The 14,686-nt window shown below is 43.6% G+C and overlaps 1 protein-coding gene across 4 annotated transcripts in view; it reads right to left on the bottom strand.

Annotated features, from left to right (window-relative positions):
* Positions 1 to 14,686, bottom strand: part of LOC111238825 (septin-7-like) — a 78,351-nt gene that overhangs the window by 48,118 nt on the left and 15,547 nt on the right. For all 4 annotated transcript variants that reach the window (XM_022768518.1, XM_022768520.1, XM_022768519.1 and 1 more), the window contains exon 3: positions 2,097 to 2,203. In XM_022768518.1, the coding sequence (XP_022624239.1) occupies positions 2,097 to 2,203 (107 nt within the window). The remainder of the gene's footprint in view (positions 1 to 2,096; positions 2,204 to 14,686) is intronic.

The raw sequence follows: 14,686 nt of genomic DNA, 5'->3' as shown, positions 1-14,686 counted from the left end.
ATATATATATATATATATATATATTACTGTGTGTGTGTGTGTGTGTGTGTGTGTGTGTGTGTATATATACATATATATATATACTGCATATATATGGGGGTGGGGGTGGTTGGTGGGTGTTACATTTCATGGGAACATTCTTGCCCTGATACTGACCCTCTCAGACCCTGGGGGAACTACGGGGGCTCTCACCCGATTCCCTGTTTTTCTTTGTCTGTCCCCTGTCACCTCTCATGACGCCATCTCTCACTCATATTCAGTTTTGCCCAGCTCTGTGCCCCCCCCCCCCATCTGCTACCTTTTCTCCCACCTCATCATAGTTACACCCTCCATCTCCTACACTGCTGTTTCTTCTCCTTCACCCTTTTCCCAGAGTGGCTCTCCACCCTCCCTCTGTCCTCTGCTGCTCCAGAAGCATCTGGACGATCTTTCCTCCTCCTCAGTTTGTCATGACCATAAAAGGACAAAACCAGGCCCTGTGGCCTTGCTGTTTCCCTCTTTGTTCCTACATCCCTCTTCCTCTCTCTTCTTTTCCATGACACTCCATCCCTCTCTCTTCCTCCTCTCCCAAATGCTCCATCTCTTGTTCCCTGACACCCTCTCTCCTGTCTTCTCTGTCTATTCCACTCAGACCCTCAGCGACAGTGTGACAACTGGGGCTGGTTCAACCTCGAAGCTTTGAAGGTGTATCATGTTTCTGTGTTCAAGACATTAACAGAAATTCAATGATCTGAAATAACATCACAGAAAATTTCATTACACACAAAAAACTTTTATCTTGCATCAAGAAAATCAAACAACTGACAAGTAGAGAAAATTTCAGGCAGTGTTTTCCTTTCTCTTGTGCACAACTGTTTTTAACTCGTCTCAATTTAAATCTAATGTTGCACTGATGAGCATCTGCATAACTCAGCAGCTCAAATGTGCAAATCAGTGTGTGTTGAATCAGAATCCATGCTACACAGCAAGAAGCAAACACTGTAACATCAATCATAAGCTCAACCTTATCAATGAAAACCAGTAAGGATGATAATGCCTAACTTATTTAGCAAGTGCAGGACTTTATCTACTATCATGTTAATTTCCAGCTCTATATATTCAATCTGCTTTGCATGAGTCAAAGTCACAAATAAAAGTCTGTACCTATCTCACACTGCCTGTTATGCAGCCCCTCGGTTGAGCCTCTGACTGAAACGGGCAACATTAACTCAGGCCTCCTTAAGAAGCCTCCTTAAAAGCCCACTTTCTTTAAAACATAATTGGGAATGGTAACTTCTCAAAACAGTCATGTTGGAGCCTGAGATCGGACAGCTCGAACATTGGCAGCGACAAAGATCACAGCATCTCTCTGCACCTCTCTGGTTAAATATTACGCCCCTGACCTGCTGATTGTGCGACGTAACGCTGGACAGAATAACACTAACCAATGTCTCCCAGGCCTCCACTCTGGCTAGATTTGATGTTGGGGTGCTCTGACCGTCTAAAAACCACATCCTGTCTGATCAGGGCCTTATGAAGCTATAAAGCCCCCCTTTTTTTTATTGTCAAAAAACCCCACTATGACTTGGCAACATCAGGCCTTTGTCGACAATGGAAAAGGGAATCATTGGCATTCACACTCGGGTCACATGACTCTGCAGTTAGACGCAGGTATTTATCGGCTCCGGCTCCGATCAGCAGTGATGTAGACACAACACTCGAGGTGAACTTGCCAATTTTCCCCCACTTTTCTTGCTGTAACGTCTTACAGACGCACAGACACTGTGAACGCACCTGTCACCTGTTCAGCACGGCGCTGTTAAACCAGAAACACTGTGGTTACACCTCCCTCATGACACATCAGTTTTACCAGTGAGCACGGCGGCTAGAGGCTCACTCTCTCTCCACTGTGTCTGTGCTCTGTAAGTGCATGTGATGACATCACTCCTCGCAGTCGTGTGTGTCCTCAGTCCGAAACAGAAAGACAAACTCCAGAAGTGGAAAAGGCATCAATCAGCTTTTATTAGCAGGATTGACCCCTGTTTAAAAAACTTGCTTATACCTGATCATTTTTGCGGGAGAGGTATAATTCAGCTAAAGACTGAAGAAGCAGTCACCTGCACAGTCTTCTTGATGCGCTGGGACGGCCCAGGGTAGTCCTTAGAGTACAGGTCAGTCAGGAACAGAGAGTTGATGAGTGTCGATTTCCCAAGACCAGATTCACCTGAGGACACAGACACAAGTTCAACAGTATTAAATGTGTGTATGTACAGTGTGGTGTATTTCATATTTATAAAAAAAAGAAGCAATTTAAGTTCAGTGTTGAGTCTTTATTTTGACATAAGAACAGCAAGCAGAACGGCGGCCTGCTGGCCACATGTTACGCATCCATGCTTTCAGTGACAAGCACATAGAAGCATTAAAACCATACACAAAAGCACGCACGCACGCACACACACACACACACATACAGGGCCTGGAGGGACGGGGCTGAAGCAGAGAAAATAAAGTAGATTCATTGTCTGTGAGGGAAAAGGTCAGGAGCTCGTCTGCCAGCGAGGAAAGCTTTCAGATAGAGGGAATAAAACATTTCCTCTGCACCTCCTGCTCACTCTCTCCCTCACCAGCCTCATTCATCCACTCCTCCTCCGTCCCTCTCGCTAAACGCTTCCCTTACATATAAACATCCCATCCCTTTTCTCTCTTTACCGTGCCAACTTTCCATTCTGTGCGTCCTATGCTGATGTTAAGGGCACATCAGCCACACAAACACACAGTTAACATTTACTCCACAAAGAACACAGCGACTCCAAACATACACATTGCCTACGCTCTCTCACACACACACAATGCTGTGATTAATGGCTGAGCATCTGGCTCGTGTCTCATGAAGCGGCGTTGGAGGAGTGTTTGGTTGGAGGGAAGGGAGCCTGCTTGTCCTAGCAAGACCTCTACACCACTCTGAGCCGCTACCCTAACAATCTGTGACAAAACACCAAGCCGGGGTGGATACACAGTAGCCTGAGGGGGGGGGGGTGGCAGTGTATTTTTTAAGTTACCAAACATTTTAATATTAATTAAAGTGGAAATCACTTTCAGATCAATCACAGAAGAGGAAATCAGAGCTGAAGGTGCCTCTCATGTTATACTGAACTCTACTTCTGAGTTACAGTTACACTGACACAGGAGACAACGAGTGGAAATGTTCCAGGAATTATCCACTGCCCCGGCAGTCTCTGTAAGAACCGGTGGATAGACCTGCAGGGCTACAGAAAGCTGTGTAACTGTGTAAAACCTGGAAACAGATGATTCATGACTGATTCAGTTTATCAGAAACTGATGAGTTCACATCATCATATACGTGTCAATGTTTCAGTGGCTTCATTTGAACTAGAACTATGAGCTCATGAACTCCCACTTAAAGTAATGATTCGTAACTTTTCCACATTCAAATGTCTAAAACAACTAGACCTGTGTTCTATATGTTGTTGAGTTGTGTTCTTACATTAACACAAATGTTTCCATCAATTCTCAAACCAGAGAAATCTGTGATTTTAATCATGGTAACGCTCCGTTTCATTGGATCGCCTGTCAATGACATCATATCCTCTATGATTATGTGTCAGTGTGTTTGTCTGACAGAAGCTCAACACTGACTTTTATCTAGTTGTAAACCACATACACTTTTTCCACCTTGGTGGTTTTCAGCTCTATATTTGAAGCAGATGAAGGATTTTAGTCGTCGGACGTCTGGATCTGAAGTTATCAGAGAAACAAGCTGAGGAAATGTTAGACAGCTCAGCTCCCAGCTGCTGGAGACGTCCTGTCCTGTGTCACTGAAGAGAGGAGGACACCTCTGTGGATCATTCAGCTGCTGGTAAAAACCTGCTGAACGTCTGCTTCATAAGTTATCAGAGAAACAATCAGAACAAAGGTTAGCATCAATCTCAGCTCCAGCTCTTCCCTGAGTCTCTGTCCTCCGTACAGCGTCGCTCTAACTCTGACTTTAAATGTCAATGTTTTAATGGTTAGAATCACCAGGTCTGTTTGATTTCCTGAACCACTGACACTGAAGGAATCCAAACTGGGAGGAGCTTATAGTAATGGTGTTGGAGACAACAACTCCCACGATCCCATGAAGAACTTTGTTAGTGAGTTGTTGACTCTGTTTTCTCTTTCTTACAGTCAAGCTTTTTATTACTGGTGGTTGCTATGATATATGTCTTTTATGTAGCAATAACAGAAAACTAACTTGACCTTGAAGTGACAGTAAGTATGTGAAAGAATATCAAGTATATTTCTTGACTGAATATCTGTGTTGCAAACAGACAGAGATGTGCGTTCGAATAAATCAAGCTTCTCTGGACAACTATAAAAATATGTACAAAGTTGCCAAGCTCTGTTGCCATACAGCATGTGCTCGCAGCCTGGAAGCTTAAAGCTGGAGGTTTTCCGTTTGAAATGATCATCAGATGTTCCCTCCGCTTTAAAAGCCTACAGAATAATTCAGCAGATGTCAGAAGTACAAAAAAAAAAAAAAAGAGTAAAAATACTTAAACAAAGGGTGAGTCAGTTTTGCAGTAATATGCTTTCCCTTTAAGCTGTTGCATTCACTGTTGTATGGATAGAGATATCGATTCGCTCTCTATCCCCTTCAGCTCAGCCACCTGCAGGGGGGGGAGAACATCTGCAGGATGAAAGGTTTCATTCATTCCTTAAACACAGGACATATGGACTATGTATTCCATCAGTTTCGTGTTGACGTGGTGAGACAGCCCGGTGGATTCCAGTCTTCACTCCCTCTTAACCCCTCAGTCTGACCCCAGTGTGTGTTTGCACATGTTATGGATGATACTCTGTCCCTGTGTGATTTATGAGCAACACTTTGCCTCTGTGTCTCCTACAGCCCAGAGAAAACGGCCAGCTCCCCCGATGGATGGACTGTTTAGAGTTTGCACACACACACACCCACGCACACACGCACGTGTGTGTGTGTGTGTGTGCATGTGTGTTGCGGTATGTGTATCTCTGCTGAACTATGTCATCTCCTTCTGTTAGCTTTGCTCTGTTAGCAGGTAAGTGTTACTAGTGATGCTAACTTGACAAAACAAACAGCAGGAAATGAAGTGAGGCTAACCCAACAACGAGCCCGCTCACACGTTTACCTTTATCTTCCACCTTCGCTCAAACCAATATTCATTTCCACGATCAAATTCCTCCATTTTTGTTTTTTTTTACAATTCCATTACATATTACAATATTCGTTGACATCACTTAATACACTGCATTCATAGCAACATGTTTTAGAGAAGAGGGCAGCTAGGAAGTGTTGCCTTATATCCTGACATTCCTATGAGTGTTCTGTGGGAACCTCATCAGGTGAGTCAACCTGTGTGAAAGTTCAGGACAGAAAGTCACAGCTCAAAGATTTTTCACTTTCTGTTCCTGTGGTCCTGCTGCTGAACCAGGCACGCCCAGGCTTGTGATACTGAGGCACTTGCCCCCCCCCCCCCCTCCCCCCCCACCCCCCCCCCCCCCCCAAAAAAAAAAAAAAAAAAAGTCCAGACTGAGGTCTGAAACAACCTAAACACCCACAGCCACCAGGTCCTTGGTACTGATCAAACACAGGACCGAGCTCACTTAAACGTCCCGCCGACCAAACATCTCAGTGGACCCTCAGCAAACAGCACGCTGCCGTTTCTTACTAAACTAAACAGGTTTAACAAACACAGTAATCTTTGGCACAAACACAGCAGTGAGGAGCTGTAAGCTGATCTCTGTGTATCATTCTACCCCCCATGTGACCTATACAGGGTTCTAATGGTATTGGCTTTTAAGGCTAATGCCAATATGTTTCCATCACACTTGCCAATAGCTGATACCAATGGTACTTAAATTTGTACGGAGTAAATGTCACACCAGTCTCCAATCCGAAATATGACAATTTATCATTCATCATTAGTTGTTGTGCAGCTGAGGTGAGGGACTTTAAGATAAAAGTGACAGGTTAGTTTGTGAGATAGACGCCCACAGTGTGACAGATGTTTCTAAACCCCCCCTGAGGGCAGGTCCGTCCCAATTAGCCTCCCCTGTTCAGCTTTAATTAAATATTGGTTCCACATGACAAGTGGAAGCGCAGTGCCAGCTCTCTGTAAATAGACTAATGACCTCAACTTCAGTGATGGATGGCCGACCCTTCCAGCTCATCCCCCACTGTTCTTCTTCCTCTCTCGCTCGGTGAGCCATCGCTCCATCTCTCTGTAGCCCCGTCTCTGTGTCAGTCAGACTCCAACCACACTCCATGTTGTCCTATTTCTCTTCTCTCTTCCTGCTTTCAGTTTTGCAGTTCAACTTATTCATTGTTTAAAGGACCAGCGTGTAGGAGTTACAGGGATCTACTGGCAGAAATGGAATATAATGTTCACAATTATGTTCTCATCAGTGTATGATCACCTGAAACTAAGAGTGAATACAGGCACAGTAGGATGAGAAATACACTTTATGGCTATGTTACAGCACACACACAAAACAAGCAGGGGGAGGTGCGTAGATACAGCTGTGTGTGGCCTGCAGTTTTGAAGACAGATTATGAATAAAGAAATTCAATGGTACACTTTTAGCTAATAATGAGACATGTACAGGTGTATGGTGTGTGGCAGCTTTGAGGCGACTTTGACAATCCTGACTTGGGGACGGCCCCACCTGAAAAATATCATTACAATAAAAATAGTGTAAAATCTACTGTTTCAGCTCTGTACGGGTTATTACGCTCTTGGGATGGACTAGGGCTGGGCGATTAGTCTCAGTTCATTTTCAATCACGGTTTTGTCTTCAAACAATTACGAAAACAAGATAATCCACTTCCTGGTTACATCTTGGCTTTTTTTTTAGCAACTTAAATTGCAGTGCGTCATCTTGAGTTGGGCCAGCCTTTAGTTTTATCCTCGGACTGAGTTACTGAGCGGAATATGTTGAATATAGTTGACCAAAATGTTGAATATATGATGAGCAGTTTTCAGTATGTTTGTGCACTACAACATATCTGCTCTCATTTATTTTGGTTATTATTATACACTGAATATATGTTTAGTACGTTTCGGTAGGTTGTGGAAGTAAACTGATGTTACTACATAGTTGATCTGATTTTTGGTCTAATGTATTTTTATTAATTATTATATTATTAATTGTATATATTTAGGTATTATTTATTATTTAATTTATTTATCTTATTGTTTTTATTTGTTTTTTATTTGTTGAAATGTGTTTAAAGTTCAAGAAAGTCCACTGTTAAAAAGACCTATTTTGTTTTAGTACAATAAATGCGTGGTGTTTCCAAAGTCAATGAGTAATCATGTTAAATAATAGTGATCTAAATATTGATCAAAATGATCATGATTATCGAGCAGCCCTATGTACAACTGCTATACTGATCGGCTTATTGATGCTTACAGTGCAGTAGCATATGATATTAATGATTAATGTACATATGGAAAGCCATGCATATTAAATATGATTATGTTGAAAGAGTTACAGGAAGCTGGACTGTGACAGACAGAAAGCAAACATGAAAATGTTCAAAGTGGGTTTCCCATAGGATTCCTCACATTCCTCCCTCTCTCTCTCATTCTGTCCCCTTCTCTCTCAGCCTGAGGCAGCAGCTGGCCTCTTCACATCCTGACAGGCCTGCTTACTAGCACCCAATACAAACACACACACACACACGGCTAACAGACGTGTGAGGCCTGAACCAGAAAGTGTGAAATGAGACATCTGGGGAACATACAGGCATAAACGAGAGAACAGCAGAGACTCACACACACACACATGGTGATGTGAGGGAAGTTGTGTTTACTGAACACCAGACTGCTGGAAAAGATAATTCTCCATTGTTGAGGCTAAATGGAACTGGCTTAAACAGGGGGCAAAGGTCAGTGTTTGGGGAAAGATAAGGATCTGCAAGTCCAGCAGAGTCTATGGGAGAGTTGGAATCCAAACCAAACTGTGTCAGCACCCAGTCTGACCAGGGTGGTCCACATGGGCCGGCGACAGGAGCCTTGGAGGGATACAACCCACTTTCCTCGGGTTTTCTAAATTAGAGAGTGAGTGTTCTGCTGCAATCCAGCGCGCCTGAGACTAAATCTGACAGAATCGGCACGTGCTGGGTCACAGCACACATGTGTGTCTCAAAATAGAGACGCAGAGAACGGGAGCAGAGCACAGAGAGGGGCTGAGAAAGGAGAGCGAGAGACTTCCCTGCAGTGGCTTGGCCGAGCACGCACGAACATGCACATGTGCACGAGCCCATCCGAGCACGCACATACACTCTGACAGAGTAGCCTGTTGTGCCCAGAGGTGATGAGACGTCTTTGTAATAATGACAAAAGGTGTCCAAAGGTAACCAGGACGGCTTCATGCGTACTCAACTCACTACAGATCTAGGATGGTTATCAGACTGGAAAATACTGAACTCGAATCTGTGACATCATTCTGTAAATTTCTAGATGGCCTGCTCAGAGACCAGGAAGTGGGGCTTCTGAGTAGCAGGTTGTGTTTCTGGAGCCACATGACTTTTCTCAGGACATGTTTTGGTGTTCTCTATGATGACTATCGAAATACGAAATACGAGAGGAATCCACAGAACGCTGCTGATTGTATCACTTGGGGAGTTAAGCGGCTCTGAATCTGAAATTATGTAATGAATGAATGTGAATTTTGGTTGTCTTCATGGTGACCTGGGAACATCGTCCTGCAAAAAAGCACGCAAGTACCAACTCGTCATTGTTGGATGTGACAGCTGAGAAAACTGCGTGCAGCCTGTAGGAATAACCAGCCAATGAAGTTTTTATGGCCTTGAAGCACAGCTGTGTGTGGCCCACTATCCATTATACAGGGTGCGGACACAATAAATGCAACACCTGTGCAATGTAACATAGTATAATAGCTCATCCATCCATCCATCCATCCACTTTGCAGGGCAGTTAGCCCATATGTCCATTTGTCCTCAGTTCACCTCCACTTTGGACTTCCCAGAATACCTCAGGAGGTAGACATGAAACACCGTGAGCGGCTCTCTTGAAGCGAAGGAGCAGTGGTTCTGCTCTGAGCTCCTTTGGGATGGCTGCCATCCTCAGCCTGCTCTAATGCTGAGGAGTTAGTGAGCGACAAAACTTGGATCCTGATGAGTAACTCCCCATCAGACAGTGCTGGTGTGTTACAACCCAGTCCCAACTATCTAACTAGCCGTATTCTTAATTGGTTGATTTGTAGCTCTATTCTGAGCGGAAGGTTGATTTGTATCTGTACTCTGATTGGTTAGTTGATTTGTTGCATCTGCTCAGACTCAGTATCAGCAGATACCACATTTGGATTGTAACTGTGGCCAAACGACTTGATAGGGGCGTTGCTTGTTGCGCTTGAACTCCACAGTTTTTAGTTAAGTTAAGATACTTGATCAGATTTCAGGCGGTCAGAAAGTTCCTGTGCAGCAGGAAAAGCACAGGTGTTAGTAATAAACATTAACAATTGCTCTGTCCCATTGAGGTCTCCCAGTAAACCACGCCAGGGAGCCAGCATGTGTGATACCAGGCCCTGGAGATGACACGCTTGGATGGTATGCAGCCAGTGTTAATCTTATTAATTGCACCTGTGTCTTTCCTGCAATGACACGTCAGTACTCCTCGTTACCTGACAGCAAGTCTATAGGGTCTTGAAATGTTGTCCTTGTACAAATATAATAAAGAAATATATTATTTAATGTGGCAGATGACAGTGCTGCGAGTCCTTTGAGATAAAAACTCTGAACTCTGACCATGAGTGATTGGGAAAAGTCAATGAGACATATGTGAGGATAGCTAATCATCTCTTAAAGCTATTGACTGCACCATTTCAAGATATTGCGTATTGCAACTGATTCCTGAGATAAAAAGACACTTTATATGATGTGCCGTATCATTTTAAAGACTTTACTCCAGCTGGTATTGAAGAAAACAAAACTCTCTTTCCCAAAATGACATATTTCTGCATGCACTTGCAAACCACAGTGACCTTTAACCATCAGATGGCAAGTGTCAAGTACGGCTCTGATCAGCAATATAAGGAGAGCTAGAAATGGGTGTATCTAGTTTGAGAAGTGAAATTCTAAATGAGGAATTATAGTCAACCACCAAATTACCACATGCCAGTAACTGACTGCGGCTGGTGTGTTTGAGAGCTTCACCAACTTCTTTGTCGTGTTAGCAAACGCAGTTTGTTCTTTTCTTTGTAACAGATCACTCTGAGTGGAGAAACAGTGACAGTAGCTGGGTGAAGTCGAAATTCTGCATTTGTGACAAGAGTGTGATATTGTAAGAGTGACTCAGTAGAAGGAAGAAAGGAGTGAGATAGTTTTCACACACACAGGTCAACATACTGAAGCAGTGAATGTGTGCTCGGTGTGTATTAACGCATCTGGTTAAGCCAGCGGATTAACTACACCAAAGCCTTCCTTCACTCAATCCCTTCTGCAAGGTCAGTAGGCAAGGCGGTCAGTCCTAAGCCTGTCAGACCATCTTATCTGGACACACACACACACACACACACACACACACACAAACACACAGCTCAGAAGCTTAGAGGAGTGCAACAACAACAGGATAGACAGCAGGACAGTCCTACAATCACACACAGATCAGTTTGGCAGATAAACAGATACTGACTTAGTAGGCAGACTACTACTGGAGTGTAAAAGAGAGTCAAGCTCATCCAGCACATTACTGGCTGCTTCACTCACAGGTCTTCACTAGTGAATGGGTGAATGGAGGCCCTGTTGTGCTTATTGGCCCCTTAAATGCCAACTAGATTAGATTTAATGACAGAAAAAATGAACACACATCAGGAAACAGACATGTTTGCATAAAATCACACTGCTCTGAATAGTTTAACTTTATAAGCATGTTACATCGACAGTGACACAACAAATCACTGATGTCAAAGCATGTGTTTTGTGCTTGATAGTGTGTTGCGAAACACCGCTGACATGTACGACGGGCTCATGTCGTGCACACAGCGGCGCACGCACAGCCACACAAACACAACGTGCCGCTGTTGGCGTGGAAGTTCTTCACTGTGAGTGAAGAAGACACAAAGCTCGTCGTTTGTGACACCTGTCAGGCCAAAGTGAGCCACTGAACCCGCCCAATTTCAAGAAGCTAGTAAAGGCAAAGTGGCTTAAACTAGAGCCACACCGCTGACCTCACCTGTGTGTGACGGCTGCTGCCGCTGCGGCGCGCACACACACACACACACACACACACACACACACACACACACACACACACACACACACACACACACACACACACACACACACACAGTTTGTTGAGAGTTTTACAACTCGTCACGAGAAAGCAGTCACATGATTTTTGTTTAGCCTCGGTCAGAGATAGATAGAGAGAGAGAGAGAGAGAGAGAGAGAGAGAGAGAGAGAGAAAGAGAGAGAGAGAGAGAGAGAGACCTTCGCCTAGTTATTTAATACTTAAAAACCAGTGTTTTATTATAAACATACAATTGAATTGTCCATTAAACAAAGTTACAAAATGTTTTTCTGTGTGCGTAACGGCTGCTATCGCTCAGCTGCTGCAGAGAAGAACGTGTGTGTGTTCACGTCGACTGCGCCTCTGCTGCGTCGCTGCTGCTGCTGCTGCTGCTGCTGCTGCAGCTCATCTGTTTACATAGAGTTTATAGTGCAGCAGATGAGCTTGTATATGAAAGGTGCATTTTATGACTAAAGCATGAAACCTTCTCCAGTGTTTCTATAATGCATGAAGTTTATTTTCAGATGTGGAAGCATTTCAGATTTGACCTGTGGTAACCAAATTTCAATTTTTTTTTGCCACTTTTCACAGGCATAAAATGGTATACATCAATCATGCTTTGTCCTTATGGTCTCATTACACACAGATTGCACGGAGCCGCTCAGAAAGGTGGTTCACAGTGGCTGCCATCTCGTTGCTTCCATCACTCAGCCCCGATCAGAAGGGCATGGCAGCTGAGGGTGGTTGTGGTCGGTTGCCATGGCTGAGAACTTGCTGCTTGTTTTATGCTCAACAGACTCTTTTTTATTCTTTCAGGACTGCTGGGTGTTTATCAGAGAGGACCGTCATGTCAGGATCGTGTACTGAGAACCACCTGGAGTAATGAGTATAGTCCAGAGCAAACTAGCACGCTAGCTTCTGAGTAGAATGTTCGCTAATGTGCTAGCTTGCCACATAATGTCTTTTGGTTGCAAGTTGTTTAATGACTGGCCCACCCCCTCGGCCCTGTGCACTTTTATACAGATGTCTTAAGCCAAATGCTTTTATTGATGAATTCTCTGAGCTCCTGTCTTGTCATACCCAAATATGACAGACTTGAAAAATGCAATGCTGAAGTCAATGACTTTTCAAGGTCACCAGAGGTCGGATATAAATTGCGTCCGTGTCTGAATTAAAACCTTGGGTTATGTATATATATCATGTGCTGAAACTTTCGTGCTTTAGTCATAAAAAGCACAATTGGTTTGCCTATCTGCCCTACTATTACAGATTACTGGAATGTTGGATTTCTCTTCATTATTAATTAATTTCTGATTTATTTTTGAAAGAAAACACCAGTGAAATGTCACTGTCTCCACATGCAGATGCTTAAATGATTAAAAAATAAATTGGATTTTTTTCCTATTACTTTCAGATTGAGCCTAGACATTGAAGCTATAGTGGAAGGGATCGGTTTTATGTGATGTTGCTGGTATGATGTCACTATGACATCAACAGGTCTTCTCTCTGGCTTTTTCTGCTGAGAGACGCATCAAGCCTGAAAAATAGGCAAGAGTCCGAATCTCTAGATCATATGACGCAGCCGCAAGTCTGCTCCAACCCGGGGGCGCCGAAATGAAAACCAAGATGTTCCACCTCCGCGTCGCACATGCCATGCAGCCAGTGAATTATGAATCTGACCTGACATTCAGTGCCAGTTTTGGGTCACTGACATTTCAACACTTGACGGTGACCAGACAACAATTGTAGTCGTAGTCTTTGTTAAGCCAGCCTGAGAAACTCTGATTGGTGAATGAATCAGCAGTGAAACTTTGAAAGACCTTGTATCAGATGAGTTGTAATGCAGTGTCCCACATACAACTCACAGCTCTGCTCTGCTCAGACTCATTAAAAGCTTCTGATGTGCTCTTCTCCTGACTTGCTTTAGGAAAGCAGAGACAGCAAGCTTGTCAAGTATTGGCCTTGTAACACATCAGAAGCAGCGTGAAGCAGGCGTTGCTTCCCCTCTCCTCCCAGCTCTTCAGCTCTGATCTGACTCTCAGCTCTGTTCAGGCCTCTGCACTGGCGCTGGATCTGGCTAATCTTTCCAGGAGTTTCTATTCAATCTGCCAGCTGGACAAAAGGGGACAGGAAGCAGCTTTTTCCCCCTCAGAGAGAGGCGGACAGAGAGGGAAAAGACTTGTTGGACAGAGGGGAGGAAGAAAAGACAGGGGTTTACGCATTCAGAAAGTCTTCAGACTCCCGTCACTTTTTTCACATTTCGTTATGTTACAGTTTTATGCTANAAGAAGAAAAATACCAGAAGAGCAGTTTCTGGTGCCGCTCTTTCTCAGGGAGTGACCCACTGACAGCAGAACAAGCAGAACTCCTTCTTGGTGAGCCCAGAGCTCCACATGGGCATGACGAGCACCTACAGCGCATTCAGAAAGTCTTCAGACTCCCTTCACTTTTTTCACATTTCGTTATGTTACAGTTTTATGCTAAAATCTTTCAAATTCATTTTTCCCTCATCAATCTACACTCAATGCCCAAAGATGACGTGAAAACAGAAGTTTACAAATAGAAACATTTCTGCTGCATTGAAGGTTCCCAAGAACAGTGGTCTCCTTCACTAATAATATGGAAGAAGTTTCAGCATGAGTTTACTGTGGTACAGTCACTCTAATGTAAAGTCCTGTTTCACTGTGGACTTCATGTATTGGGACTAGAGTCTTAATGAGGCTCCACAGGCTCAAACACTGTGATTAGTCAATATTCAAATAGTGTGAAACAGTTACAGAATGACTCACAATAAATAATCAGGATATTAAACGATGCTGAAGGAAACATTGACGCTCAAACACAATTTCTGTTTGTGAAATGTAAAATTGTTCTTGCTGTGTAAACTTATAATGATGATAATGAACGAAGCTCCGTGCAGTTATTTATTTTATGTTAAATCACGTTTCTTGTCTTATTTTGTATTTTCACTGTGACCTGGATCACTTTGGAGAACTGTGTGTTAACATGGTCATAGGAATGTGTGAGATGACACAGTCTGTGTTTATAAAGACAGGCTTATGTGCGGGAAATGGTGCATGCATGGTTTCTGTGTGTATGCATCATTTATGTATCTGGCCCCAGGTAAAACTGAGCAATCAGGAGAGAAGAGCCTTAGTAAGAGAGGTGACCGAGAGCTGGATGGTCACTCAGGCTGATGGATGTGTTGTGTTTCCCATCATTCTGAGTAAACTCTTAAGAGTCTATTGTGTGTGAAAATCCAGGAGAACGTCTGACACCAACAACTGGTGCCACAGTCAAAGTCACTGAGATCACATTCTGATGTTTTTTGAACATTAACTGAATCTCCTGACCTGCTTGTGCTTGGTTTCATACACTGCACTGCTGCTATTTGATTGGATGATTGCATGAATAAG

Source organism: Seriola dumerili, unplaced genomic scaffold (genome assembly GCF_002260705.1).
Source record: "Seriola dumerili isolate Sdu_G_001 unplaced genomic scaffold, Sdu_1.0 BDQW01001690.1, whole genome shotgun sequence".
NCBI lineage: Eukaryota > Metazoa > Chordata > Actinopteri > Carangiformes > Carangidae > Seriola > Seriola dumerili.
The sequence above is the reverse complement of the archived record's forward strand: the minus strand, read 5'-3'. Positions and strand labels throughout refer to the sequence as shown.